The 14,383-nt window shown below is 41.3% G+C and overlaps 2 protein-coding genes across 2 annotated transcripts in view; one reads left to right on the top strand and one right to left on the bottom strand.

The window, feature by feature from the left end:
• Positions 1-14,383, top strand: part of LOC149254848 (Cox19 family protein (CHCH motif)) — a 155,033-nt gene that overhangs the window by 118,746 nt on the left and 21,904 nt on the right. The window lies entirely within an intron of this gene.
• Positions 5,295-6,217, bottom strand: LOC149254849 (uncharacterized). Its single transcript, XM_089457134.1, has 2 exons — positions 5,879-6,217; positions 5,295-5,748 (listed from the first exon to the last, which is right to left on the bottom strand). The coding sequence occupies exons 1-2, from the start codon at positions 6,182-6,184 to the stop codon at positions 5,554-5,556; spliced, it is 501 nt and encodes a 166-aa protein (XP_089313260.1). The 5' UTR covers positions 6,185-6,217; the 3' UTR covers positions 5,295-5,553.

Raw genomic sequence — 14,383 nt, 5'->3', positions numbered from 1 at the left:
CTTCCATGGCTTTTACCCAAATAGGATCCTTGCTTGAGTAAATGTTTCTGGTCCTATCATAGATAGGAGAGCAACATCATTTTTCTTTAGTGTACTTGTCATCCTTCTTCAGGTTTGCATCCCTTCATCTATTTTGCCAATAATCTGCTCTTCTGGGTGATGTTTTTGGAGAAACTTCATCTTTGAAGGGGTTTGAGATGGTTCTTTTTCCTTGTGTTTTTCTTGATCTTTTTCCTCTTTTTCAGGTTCTTCTTCAATGAGAGGGTCAACTTCATGATCTTCAATTTCTTTTTTTGGAAGGTCTTCATCAATAATCACATCAATGCTTTCCACTATTTTCCGTAGTCGATTATTATAGCACTTGTAGGCTTTGCTCCATGTAGAATATCCAAGGAATATCCCTTCGTCAACTCGAGAATCAAATTTTCTTGGTGAGCCATCATTGATTTTTATGAAGCACTTGCTTCCAAAAATCTTGAAGTATTTTACTGAAGCAGGTCTTCCTTTCCATAATTCATAAGGAGTCTTCTCATTATTTGGTCTTAGTTGAGTTCGGTTCAAGGTATAAACAACTGTCCCAACTACTTCTCTCCAGAATTTTGGCTGCAAGTCAGCTGCTATTAACATTGTTCTTGCCATTTCTTGAACTGTTTGATTTCTTCTTTCAACTACCCCGTTTTGCTTGGGTGTTCTGGCAGCAGAGAGTTCTCTTTCGATTCCATGTACTTTATAGAATTCATCAAATTCTTTTGATGTGAATTCTCCCCCTCTATCCATTCTAAGACATTTAATCTGAGAATCCTTTTCATTTTCTACAAGAGCTTTAAGATTCTTAAAACACTCAAATGCTTCGGATTTATATTTTATGAAATATACCGTTAAGTTATGGTATGTTCTATGCTTATAACAGTTTACTTCTTTTTCTTATTATATTCCACCGATTAGTAATCACATGTACATAAAGTAAAGTGCAGATAGAACATTAAACGATCGACATAAAACAAGCCAAGACAAGAGACACAAGATGTGGCGGCTAGCCAGGGACAAACCTCACAATGTGTGGGGAAACCCTTTGATCAAATCTTCTTTTATCTTCAATAATTCAGCAGAGAGAAATAGTACAATAAATCTGATTCATATCAGCAGTAGCAAACCCTAGATCAGTAGCATCAGCATTAGCGGCTTCATTATCAAACTAGGGCAGACCATATCTCACAAACCGACAGTCGGATTGACTTCATTCCACCACCAAAAGTTTCGGCTTCCAGAGGAGGTTCAGATGAACCTACATCGCAGTTCAGATGAGGAGATCTTCTAGGCCACGCAGGTCAATCTTTACTTCTGCAGTTGCAGCTTCAGTTTCAACAGTTTCCAGCTTCAAACTAGGGCAGTCGATATCTTGCAAACCGTTCGTCGGATTGACTTCATTCCACCACCAAAAGTTGCGGCTTTCAAAGGAGGTTCAGATGAACCTACAACGCAGTTCCAAAGAGGAGATCTTCTAGGCCACGCAAGTCAATCTTTACTTCTGCAGTTGCAGCTTCAATTTCAGCAGTTTCCGGCTTCAAACTAGGGCAGTCGATATCTTGCAAACCGTTCGTCGGATTGACTTCATTCCACCACCAAAAGTTGCAACTTTCAAAGGAGGTTCAGATGAACCTACAGCGCAGTTTCAAAGAGGAGATCTTCTAGGCCACGCAAGTCAATCTTTACTTCTGCAGTTGCAGCTTCAGTTTCAACAGTTTCCGGCTTCAAACTAGGGCAGTCGATATCTTGCAAACCGTTCGTCGGATTGATTTCATTCCACCACCAAAAGTTGCAGCTTTCAAAGGAGGTTCAGATGAACCTACAACACAGTTCCAAAGATGAGATCTTCTAGGCCACGCAAGTCAATCTTTACTTCTGCAATTGCAGCTTCAGTTTCAGCAGTTTCCGGCTTCACATGTGTGAGAGAGAGAGACCCATTTCAGCGCAGTAGAGAAGAGACTCATATCTGCGCAATAGAGAGAGAGAGATGTGATGAGATGAGTGAGTCTAAATGAGGAAAAGTCCTCTTATATTTATACACAACGTTGGTGGGTGAATAGATGCCACTGTTGGGCTTCTGAGCCTACATGAGTTGTAGGTCGGCTTGATAATAATTCCATAATCAAAATAAATTCATATCTCCATGAATACTTATCGGAATTGGATGATCTTTATATCAATCTTACACCTCTCGATGAGAGGAATCTAATAAAAATATTATTAGCCATGAATAAGATGACCCACATGAAGTTTTGCCCTGGTTGCCAATTTTAACACTCCCTCTCAACCATGGAGAACTTCATCTGCAATCTGTCTATCGGTCGTTACTATTCATCCATCAAATGCACTGCCTTGTACAGCCTGACCCTTGCCTTGCTCTGCTCTATTTTGCTTGTTCTGCTTTGTTTTGTTCTGCCCTGCACTGATCTGTACTGTTTTGTTCTGTTCTGCTCTGCCCTTGCATTGTTCTGTTCTACTCTGCTTTTGTCCGAATTATGAAGAAGAAGAAATGATCGAGGATGAATCATACTGACTCAAAGTCAGTCTCAGAGTATGTACCACTGGTCCCAGATCAGTCTCAACCAACCCAAAGTCAGCGTCATAGTGAGTACAACTCCAATGGTCCCAGACCAATATCATCCTCCACTGACTCAAAGTCAGTCTCAGAGTATGTACCACTGGTCCTAGACCAGTCTCAACCGACCCGAAGTTAGCGTCATAGTATGGTACAACTCCTACCACTGGTCCCAGACCAGTATCATTGATTCCAGATCAATGGAGGTCATCCTAGCGTAGGGAGTACGGTAGTTACAATGATGCGTCCATCGGTACTACTATGGTCCCTAACTTCATTTCCCTGCTCATTGATCCGATGAGAGGTACTTCCCATGAGTCCCAGACTGCATGGGTAGGATGCCTCGACAGGACAACTAATCAATCCTGTCCTCACAGGAGAACACATCAATCCTGCTACAATTGCCATGGAGAACACATCAATCCAGGCCTCACAGGAGAACACATCAATCCTGCTACAATTGCCATGGAGAACACATCAATCCAGGTCGCCATGGAGAACACATCAATCTAGGCCTCACAGGAGAACTCATCAATCCTGCTACAATCGCCATGGAGAACACATCAATCCAGGCCTCATAGGAGAACTAATCATCCTGCTACACAGGAGAGCGAATCATCCTGTTCCACAAGAGAGCGAATCATCTTGTCCCACAAGAGAGCGAATCATCTTGTTCCAGTGTGCACCACCAGGGGAGGGTGAGTCACCCTGTGGTCGTATGTTGCTCCAATATTAACCGCAAGCCCTCAGAGCTCCCAGAGCTCAATGTATGCAACATGCAGGACCCTTGTACAAGGGTTTCTTACCGACTCCAAGTCGTTTGGGAAAATCACAGATTAGATCTTTCCTCGGGGCTTTGACAAGGTGTATCAACCTGTACATCATCTTAATGTGATGGAGCTTCCTTGCTCATCGACTTATCATATCCCAGATGATGTCTATCTGCTGGAGCAATTGACGAATACGGGATTCCTCAATAATCGAATCCCACCTCTGGTTGTTACAGAGAATCACAGTGGTATCCAATGTAAATCCAAACAGCTCACTGAAGAGCTTTCGCAACTAGACTGCCTCACACGAGGTTATGCTAGCAACATATATCCTGCTTCGGCGGTGCTCAAAGCCACCGACTTCTGCTTCCTGCTCATCCAGGATATCGAAGCAGATCCCAAGGTGAAACAGTACCCGGAAGTGCTCTTACGGTCCACCATACTGCCTGCCCAATCAACATCAGTATATCCAAGTAGTCTCACATCTCCGGCAGTGTATCTTAATCCATGAGAGATTGTGTCCTGAAGACATCTCAGAAGATTCCTGGCATCAATCTAGTGAGGCTCAACCAAATATGAGCTCACAATGCTAACTGCAAAACATATGTTCGGACGAAGGTTCACCAAGAACATCAATGCGAATGAGTTTTTGAAACTCCGAGGCATTTCCCAAGTCTGGTCCGACATCACTACCATATGACTTCTAAAAGTTAAGATCTTGGAGGTAGTCACAGGCTTGCAGTCCATCATACCGAATCTTTCCAATATATTTACCACATATTTTCCTTGAGATAGGAAAATTTCCCTTGGCTTCTGCCACACTTCAAGTCCTTGGTCCTTCATTTCAAATTCAGAAGCCATCTCCCTCTTACATTTGTGAAGGAGAGGGTTTGCACCTGTTAGAAAGAGGTCATCCACATACAACACCAGTATGAGAGGCTTGTCATCTTCAACCTTAAAGTAAAGGTTAGGATCAGCGTCACTCCTAGTGAATCCCAACTTCATCAAGTAGCTATCGATCCTCTCATACAATGCTCGGGGTGCTTGCTTCAGCCCATAGAGAGCCTTCTTCAACCTGCATACATGAGATTTTCAATCATAAATCTCAAATCCTTCAGGTTGCTCCACATAGACCTCTTCTTTGATAGAACCATGCAAGAATGCGGTCTTAACATCCATCTGATGTAGGTTCCATCCTTATGAAGCCACAAGGGCTATGATCAAGCGGATGGTCGTATATCTGGCAACAGGTGCAAATATCATAGTCTATACCTCCCTTCTGGGATAAACCACGAGCAACAAAATGAACCTTATACTTTTCCATACTTCCATTTGCTGCATGCTTTATCTTGTAAAGCCATTTTGAAGTAACAATTGTCTTGTTCATTCTCCATAATAGACTCATATTCTATGGTCATAGCATCCTTCCATAGTTAATGCTTGATGACATCTGAGAATGATGAAGGTTCATTTTGTATGATCGTGCTCATGATGGTCAGGTATCCCTGATACCTGTTAAGTTTCTTACTTTGATGGAAAGTTCCTCAGGGTGCAGCATGTCCTTTAGCATCATCAAGTATCCCCCTAAGCCATGAAGGCCTCTTCCTAGAAGAGGAAGGCTCATGTGGATGAGAATCTATCAGATCCATGGGTTCTTCTCAGTGTTGCACGAAGCGGGAGCGAAGCGGAAGCGCGAAGCGCGGAAGCGTCATTTTCCAAAAATCTAGGGAGCGAAGCGTCCGCGGAAGCGTCTGCTATATATATATATTTTTATATATTTTTTTGCATTTATACTCAAAACAAACATCCCAAATACCAAATTAATTGTAGAAGACATGAAAACATGCATATTTTTGCATAAATCAAGATAGATATGGCATCCATAATTCCATTGTAGTTACTAGTATGTACAACAATCATCTATATTCTAGCTATTACAAACATACATCAAATTTTTAAGCATATTATAAAACATAAAACATTTAAGCATATTATGATTTATCTAGCAAGTGAGCAACTGTCAACATTTGTCATGTCCAAAATTCAAATAATAATGTTTACAAAATATGTCACTTGGTCACCGCCAAGCCAAAAAGGTTCAAAATTCAAATTCACAAGTCTACAAGTCTAATGAGTAATCTATAGACTATGACAAAAAGAAGTAGATTGTGAATATATCTACTAATCTCTCCTCCTTCCACCACGAATAGAACGTGATGGCGTGCCTCCACGTGGTGGCAATGAAGAAGATGGTCCCTGTGTAAGTCGTGGCACTGGAACTGATGAAGAAGAACCCCCTGCTGTTGGTGTTGAACCATGGAACCTAGGACCAGATGGGGGTGGGGGTGGTGGCATATCAACACGGTCATCATCATCCTAGAATCGCTCAAAAAATTCATGCAAAAAAAAAAAACACTAGTTAACAAAAAAATTAAAAACATGAATTAGAGAAATGCTTTATAAGGGAAAATTGGAAAATTCATACGGTATACCATAATGGACATACCAGGAGAGCATCCTCTAATTGCTCTAGTTGCAACACTCCATCCTCCAAATTGGGCTCCTCTGGATGCTTGTCCCAAATCAACAAGTCTTTATTAGACTTTGCATCTTCACAGTAATGGGACAACAATCGCAAGTTGTAATGAACATAAACCAAGCTCTCTGCCCGGTCTAAACTCAACCTGTTCCTTTTAACACTGTGGATGAAAGAATAAGAGCTCCAACACCTCTCTGCAGAAGAAGTGTTTACCACCTGTGATAGCACCCGCAATGCCAAACTCTGTAGAACTGGAGTAGGCCCTCCATGCATGTTCCACCACTCAAGAGCAGAAAAATGCTCTCGATCTTCAATTGAATGCATGCTCCCAAATGGACCAGTGTTGAGCGTATAGTTGCTTAGCTGTCTCCGTACCAATGCAGCCTCCTCATTATCAGGGATTAATCTACTCAATGCAGCCATATATTTTTCGTGAACCTCTTTATCTTGGTGTGGTTTTTTCCTGCTTCCCCCCCCAGGTGCTGGTTTTGAAAGCCATGATGGATGATAGTACCTAGGTGTCAAAACATATGCTAATGCATGCAATGGAACATTTAGCATATCCCATCGCTTTTCCACCTCTTCACGAATATAATTGTACAAGGTGGTATCTCTAGGCTCAACAATGTCTTTAATCTGCCCCAACATGCTATCCATTTGCTCATACACCTCCCCAATTACTGGTCGATCTGAATCTGCAAACTTGATCATGTAATAAATTGGTTTGGTGAATTGCAAAACATATTTAACCTGTGACCAAAAGTAAGTGTCAAGAACAGTGTCCTTGACTACATCTGCAGTAGCACCATCTGTACACTGGTTAATTTCATCCCATGTTTCAGCACACACCAGATTAGTTAAAGCTTGTCTCACCCTCACTAGCCGCCTAAAGGTGAGGTAATAACTAGCAAATCTTGTCTTTGCAATTTTAAGCAATTGCAACTTGGAGTAAGTGCCATAGAAGTAGTTTACCCTTGTATGCCCTGTGATGAATTTAATGAGCTGCTTCCCTTTCCTGTAAACCTCAGCAATCCACCCACATTCTTTGTGTTTCACAATATCATGCATCAAAAGGTTCAATGTGTGAACCAGGCACCCAGACCAAAAGATGTGTGGATGAGTACGCTCAATAATTTTTCCTGCTGCCTTACAATTTGCTGCATTATCTGTGATCACTTGAACCACATTATTCGGACCAACATCTTTGATTGATTTCAATAGGAGATCTGCAATGTTTTGTGCAGTTGCACTGATGGAGGAGGAGTCATGACATGCAATAAATACTGCACCCTTAGAAGAAACACCAAGAACATTTATCAAATGTTGGTTTCTAATATTTGTCCACCCATCTGATACAATGGATACCCCATAATCCACCCACTCATGTGTAAAACGTGTCAAAGCTCTTTGAACCTTAGCTTTTTCTCTTTCTAATAACACTGTTCTAGCTTTCTCATAGTTGGGGGCCTTGTATCCTTTTGGGGCTTCATTGATGGCCTTTACCATGTCATGCCAATAGGGAGAGCGAAGCACATTGAATGGTACACCGCAAGCACAAAGAAAACGGACTACCTTTCCATCCACATCATCCCTCCCAGCAACATTAAGGAAATCCCCTATTGTTTTTCTACCTCCAGAGGTTGCAGAAGTACCATAAGGAGATGGGCAACTACCAAATTTAGAGGTTGCACTTGATTCTGAATGAGTTTTTTGTTTCTTGTTTTTTTGTTGTGCAGCCATCTCTATTTTGATGTATTTTTGTCTTTGTTCACTTGAAATTTTTGTGCAAATGGCTACCCCCACAGAACCCTTTTTTTCATCACTCTCTAGCACCCCACAAAGATGCCTCCTCAGACGGGTATATGAACCCGTATATGGTTTTCCTCCATGACAATCATGAGGGCACATCCATTTGTAAGATCCACCACCCTTTCCCCCTTCAAGTTTGGTCACAAAGGTCCACAAGGGATTTGATGTACCTTTCCCATCTTGTGCTTCAGTGTCCTCTTCAAGTTCATCCCCTTCCTCTTCAAACCCTTCCTCCTCATCATACATTGGGTCACTACTATTAGGAGTCCCAAGTTCATCCCCTTCCTCTTCCCCTCTATTCCTCACCCTTGCCATCATTAAAACCAAGAGTGGAATGATACATAGAAGCCAAAAGAACACCATCTTGGAATATGGATATAGGTGGTGGACAACCTGTAAATAAAGGAGCAAGTAGAAACAATGGGAAAGAGTAGGAGAGGGAGGAGAAAAATACAATTTTTTTTTCAAAAAAACAAGGGAGTTTGGGGTTTGAACTTACCTCTTTAGCTCTTGTAGATGAAGTCCTCCAAGCTCTTGCTCCAAGCTCCTCCTCCTTCTCCTAGCTCCTCCTTCTTCACTCCTCCAAGCTCTCCTCTCTTCTCCTCTCTTCTCCTCTCCTTTCCTCTCTTCTCTTCTCCTCTCCTCTCTTCTCTTCTCCAACTCTCATAAACTCAAAGTGAGAAAATGAGAAGAGAATGGGGGCTTTATTCTTTTCTAAACTCACCCTAAAGTGACCCTAACCCACCCCTAACCCACCCCCTCATGCTTAGTTAAGTTAGATATTAAATGAAATTAAAAAAAAATTTGAACTGCGCGGGTTGCGTTCGGGTTGCGCCCGGGTGGCGTGCGGGTGGCGTGCGCTTCCGGGCAGGTTGCGTGGCGCCACCCCATGCCCGAACCGCATGCCGAAGCGCGATTCCGGGGTGGCGCAACCTGTTTTGGCAGGAATCGTTAAAAAAAATCGGAACCGCGCAACCTTGTAAACGGAACCGCGATTCCTCTGTGGATTCCGGAACGCAACCGCTCGGGGCGCGGTTCCGGGTTTGGATCCTCCGGGGGGGGGGCGATTCCGGTAACATTGGTTCTTCTACATCAGGCATTGATTCATCATCCTTTTCTTTCGGTTCCCTAGTGTTGGCTTCTTGAGAGCTCCTCAAAGTTGAAAGATTGTTCACCTTGCGATGAACTTTTCTTAAGGAGTCTTGGAACCCAATGCTTGATGAGGGCATCGATTTTGTACATATACGGCGGTGATTGTAGTTTCAGCCCATAGAAACATCAGAAGTCTTTGATCATGTAGCATGGCCCAGACAGCTTCCATCATCGTGCGGTTCTTCCTTCCCACCACACCATTCTGCTCAGGAGTATGTGGTGTAGTATTCTCCCTCTTAATGCCAACCTTAGGTATGCCTGAGTGAACCAATTGTAATATATCAGAGGTCTTGCTTTGGCTTGAGGGGAATGGTCCCCTTTTGAGCTTTCCTTTGGCACATCCCGGACATACACCTTCTTTCTCTACTTGGAATTCGGGCATTCTTGTTACCACCTGTCTTACATCGGGTAGAGCTTTGTAATGAAGGTGGGCAAACCTCCGATGCCAAAGTTCGGACTAAAGAGATGTGTCACAAGACATGACACCTAGCGGACTTCCATCGACTTGATATAATGAATCAACACTAAACCCAAGAGTAAAGGCATCTTTAACATTATTTTTCCATATACATACCTTGCCATTGCTGAAGGTTACCTTGTAGCCTCTGTCTGCCATTGCCAAGATGGACACTAGGTTCCTTTTGAGGTCAGGTGCATTTAATACATCCTAGAATTTCTAGCCTTCTTGAATGCTTGTCCTCTTCCTTGATTCCCAGCTCTCCTCTTACCTTTGCTGTTGAATTTGTCATTCCTTTGATTGCCATCAGAGGGATTTTGATCATCGTCCTAGAGTGAGTCCTTTCTATCAGGGCACTCCCTTGCATAGTGACTTGCTTTATCGCAAATGTAACATCGTCATTTTCTTCTAGCCTTAGGTCCAGCCTTTCCTTTTGATTTAGTCCCAGAATTATTTCTTTTCTTTGCATGAAAAGAAAAGGCAGCAGGAGGACCTTTAGGCATGGGCATTTCTTGCACTTCTTCCCTTGTTTCTTCTTGAATGTATCTAGCCATTAATTCCTCGAAACCAGGAATTACATTATAGTTCAGAAGAGTAGTCCTGAACACATACCATTCAGATGGTAATCCTTCAAGAGTTGTGAGTGCCATTTCTCTGTCAGTAATAGTTTCCCCAATAGATAGGAGATCGTTCTTGATCTTGGTGATTCTTAAGAAGTATGCTTGCATACTTTCATCTTTACCCTTCTTGATTTTCCTCAGCTTATTTCTAAGAAACAAAACTTGATTTGCATCATTAACTTTAAATAAACTCACCAGTCTGTCGTAGATTTCCTTGGAGGTGTCTAGATCAGAGATGTAGGCCACCAAGTGCTTGTCGATAGAGTCCCGGATGATCTTCTTTGTTTTGACTTCTCCATTTTTCCATTTGTTCCAGGCAGCAGCAGATGCATTTGATGAAGGCTCAACAACATTGCCTCTTACATGGTCCAGCACTCCTTGATCTTCAAGGGTTAGATCGATAGACATCTTTCATCCGTGATAGTCAGCTTTCTCACGGAGCTTGTCTTCGGCAGGAAAGAGTGTTGAGGACCCCATAGTTCTTTTAGGATAGCCTTGCCAATCTTCTCTTCAATGATTGCTCTTTCTCTTGCTCGGGCTTTGTCTTCATCTCAGCTCTGATACCATGTTAAGTTATGGTATGTTCTATGCTTATAACATTTTACTTCTTTTTCTTATTATATTCCACCGATTAGCAATCACATGTACATAAAGTAAAGTGCAGATAGAACATTAAACGATCGACAGAAAACAAGCCAAGACAAGAGACACAAGATGTGGCGGCTAGCCAGGGACAAACCTCACAATGTGTGGGGAAACCCTTTGATCAAATCTTCTTTTATCTTCAATAATTCAGCAGAGAGAAATAGTACAATAAATCTGATTCATATCAGCAGTAGCAAATCCTAGATCAGTAGCATCAACATTAGCAGCTTCATTATCAAACTAGGGCAGACCATATCTCACAAACCGACAGTCGGATTGACTTCATTCCACCACCAAAAGTTTTGGCTTGCAGAGGAGGTTCAGATGAACCTACAACGCAGTTCAGATGAGGAGATCTTCTAGGCCACGCAGGTCAATCTTTACTTCTGCAGTTGCAGCTTCAGTTTCAGCAGTTTCCGGCTTCAAACTAGGGTAGTCGATATCTTGCAAACCGTTCGTCGGATTGACTTCATTCCACCACCAAAAGTTGCGGCTTTCAAAGGAGGTTCAGATGAACCTACAACGCAGTTCCAAAGAGGAGATCTTCTAGGCCACGCAAGTCAATCTTTACTTCTGCAGTTGCAGCTTCAATTTCAGCAGTTTCCGGCTTCAAACTAGGGCAGTCGATATCTTGCAAACCGTTCGTCAGATTGACTTCATTCCACCACCAAAAGTTGCGGCTTTCAAAGGAGGTTCAGATGAACCTACAACGCAGTTCCAAAGAGGAGATCTTCTAGGCCACACAAGTCAATCTTTACTTCTGCAGTTGCAGCTTCAGTTTCAGCAGTTTCCGGCTTCAAACTAGGGCATTCGATATCTTGCAAACCGTTCGTCGGATTGACTTCATTCCACCACCAAAAATTGCAGCTTTCAAAGGAGGTTCAGATGAACCTACAACACAGTTCCAAAGAGGAGATCTTCTAGGCCACGCAAGTCAATCTTTACTTCTGCAGTTGCAGCTTCAGTTTCAGCAGTTTCCGGCTTCACATGTGTGAGAGAGAGAGACCCATTTCAGCGCAGTAGAGAAGAGACTCATATCTGCGCAATAGAGAGAGAGAGAGATGTGATGAGATGAGTGAGTCTAAATGAGGAAAAGTCCTCTTATATTTATACACAACGTTGGTGGGTGAATAGATGCGACTGTTGGGCTTCTGAGCCTACATGAGTTGTAGGTCGGCTTGATAATAATTCCATAATCAAAATAAATTCATATCTCCATGAATACTTATCGGAATTGGATGATCTTTATATCAATCTTACACCTCTCGATGAGAGGAATCTAATAAAAATATTATTAGCCATGAATAAGATGACCCACATGAAGTTTTGCCCTGGTTGCCAATTTTAACATATACCCACATCATTCTAGTATAGTCATCAACAAATAAAGCAAAGTACCTTTCTCCTTGGAGTGCCGGAGTTCTAGTTGGTCCACACAAATCAACATGGATGATCTCCAAAGGTTTTGATGTGGAAAACTCCTTGGTCTTGTGGCTGGTTCTAGTTTTCTTTCCATGTTGACATGGACCACATACTCCTTGATTTGGCTTGCATAACTTTGGGATGTCTCGTACTGCATTAATCTTGCTGATATTGATCAAGTTATCAAAACTTGTATGTCCATGTCGCTTGTGCCACAACCAACTTTCATCTGTTTGACTTAAGTAACATTTATCTTCCTGAATTTTGTTCAGAATGTAGACGTTATCTGATGTTCTACCTCCTTTTTCCACAAGTTCCCTTGAGGAAGAGTTTCTTATTTCACAATCTTTAGTGCTAAAGACAACATTATGTTATTTATCACAGATTTGGCTAACACTCAGGAGATTGTGTTTGAGCCCGTTTACTAGCAAATCATTTTGAGCCTTTACTTTTCCATTAATAAGGGTAATAGTTCATTTTCCAACAATTTTGGCAGATCCACTTCCAAAGGATACATTTCCTTCCTTTTTGTTCAATGAGACAAACTTCCTTTTGTCCCCTGTCATATGTCTGGAGCACCCACTATCCACAAACCAATGATTTTCATCACTGTGAGCACATAGAGCTAGGCCACATTTATCTGTGTTGGGATTCTCATTTTTTGCTTTTCTTCTTTTGAGGGGGAAATTTTGTTCATTATGTCCATTGTCATTACATAATGAGCAAATTGGATTGAATTTGGCCAAGGGATCAAAAGAGTTGTAGGTCTTGATTTGTCCTTGCCCTTTGAGACCATATGGTTTGTTTGTTTGATCCTTCAATTTTGGTGTTTCATTCTTACGGGCCATGCAATGTTTAGCTTGATGACCAAAATTTTTACAATAAAAACAATGCCCAAAAAAAATAGTTTTGTACCTGTTGTAATGGCCATGATTTGAATCAACATTCTTCCTCAGAGTTACTCTCTCTTCATTCTTTGGATTTGAGATAGGCCTTTGATGAAATAATCTTTCTTATTTTGGGTTGCTGGAAAGTATGTCGGCATAGCTTTTCGCATTATTCTTAGTACTTGATGATTCTCCTTTAAAACCTATCCCAGATTTGTCATGTTGAGGTTTTTGATTAATTTAGGATAATGTCAAGTATTTGAGAGCTTTCCCAATCCTTTTTGACTTTCTCCAATTCCTACCTCAAAGATACTATTTCATGTTCTTCACAAATTTCTTCTTTTTCTTTTAGCTTATTTTTCAAGAGGTCTTCCCTTCTTTTTGTTTTCTCATTTTCTACTTTGAGAGAGATGATTTTATTTCGTAATTTCTCATTTTCTTCAATGGCACTCATTAACAATTCATCTACATTTCCTTCTAGACCTGAATCATCATCATTTGTGAATGCCATGAATAATACTTCTTGGCTTCCAACATGGTCATTTTCTTCATCTGATTCATCATTACCTCCTTTGCGGTGAGGGAACTGATTAGTTGATTTCTTTTTGATGACTACAAATTCACCTTCATCAGACTCATCTTGCTTAGAGAAGAAATTCTTCTTATTGAACCCTTTCTTTTTGTATACCATCCTTTTAGAATTTTCCTCACCATCACTATCATGCTTAAGAGGACATTTTGTAGCATAATGACCTATTCTTCCACATTTGAAACAAATAAGAGGGTACTTACCTTTTAGCTTAGATCCTTTCTTTAGTCTTCGTACAAATTGCGCCAATTCGGATTCAACATCGGAGTCATCACTACTGGTATTCCATTCTTTCCCCTTTTTTGATTTTGAGGCCTTGAATGTTGTATCTTTGGAACTTGGGCTTCTTTTTCTCATCTCATAGGCAATGAGGATTCCATGAAGTTCATCCATCTTGAGAGTATCTAGGTCCTTTATTTCTTCTATATCCCTTACTTTGGAGTCAAATCTGTCTGGGAGAGATGTTAATACCTTTTGAACAATAGTGCTTTCTTCAATGTTTTCTCCCAATCCTTTAAGAGAGTTGACCACTTCAGCTACTCGGAGAAAGTATGATGCAATATCTTCATCATCCATTTTCAGACTTTCAAATTGCCTTCTACGAGTTTGAAGCTTTGCCTTCTTAACTTTGGAGTCCCCATCGTATAAGCTAAGTAGCTTATCCCATACTTCTTTGGCCGAGTCACAATTCATGACTTTTGTAAATTCAAAATCAGTGATTCCACTAGTGATGGAATTTAAGGCTTTTGCATCTGCAATGTAAGCTTTCCTTTCGTCTTGATCTGTTGGAAGAGTGGAAGGAGCTATGTACTCATTTAAAACCGAATGCCAAACTTCAGGTTGAAGGGACATTAAGTAGTAGTACATTCTTTTTTTCCCAAAACCAAAATT

This window comes from Pinus tabuliformis, chromosome 7, assembly GCF_031772625.1.
Source record: "Pinus tabuliformis cultivar Carrire ecotype Pingquan chromosome 7, CPIR1, whole genome shotgun sequence".
Classification (NCBI taxonomy): domain Eukaryota; kingdom Viridiplantae; phylum Streptophyta; class Pinopsida; order Pinales; family Pinaceae; genus Pinus; species Pinus tabuliformis.
This window is presented reverse-complemented; position numbering and strand designations above follow the sequence as displayed.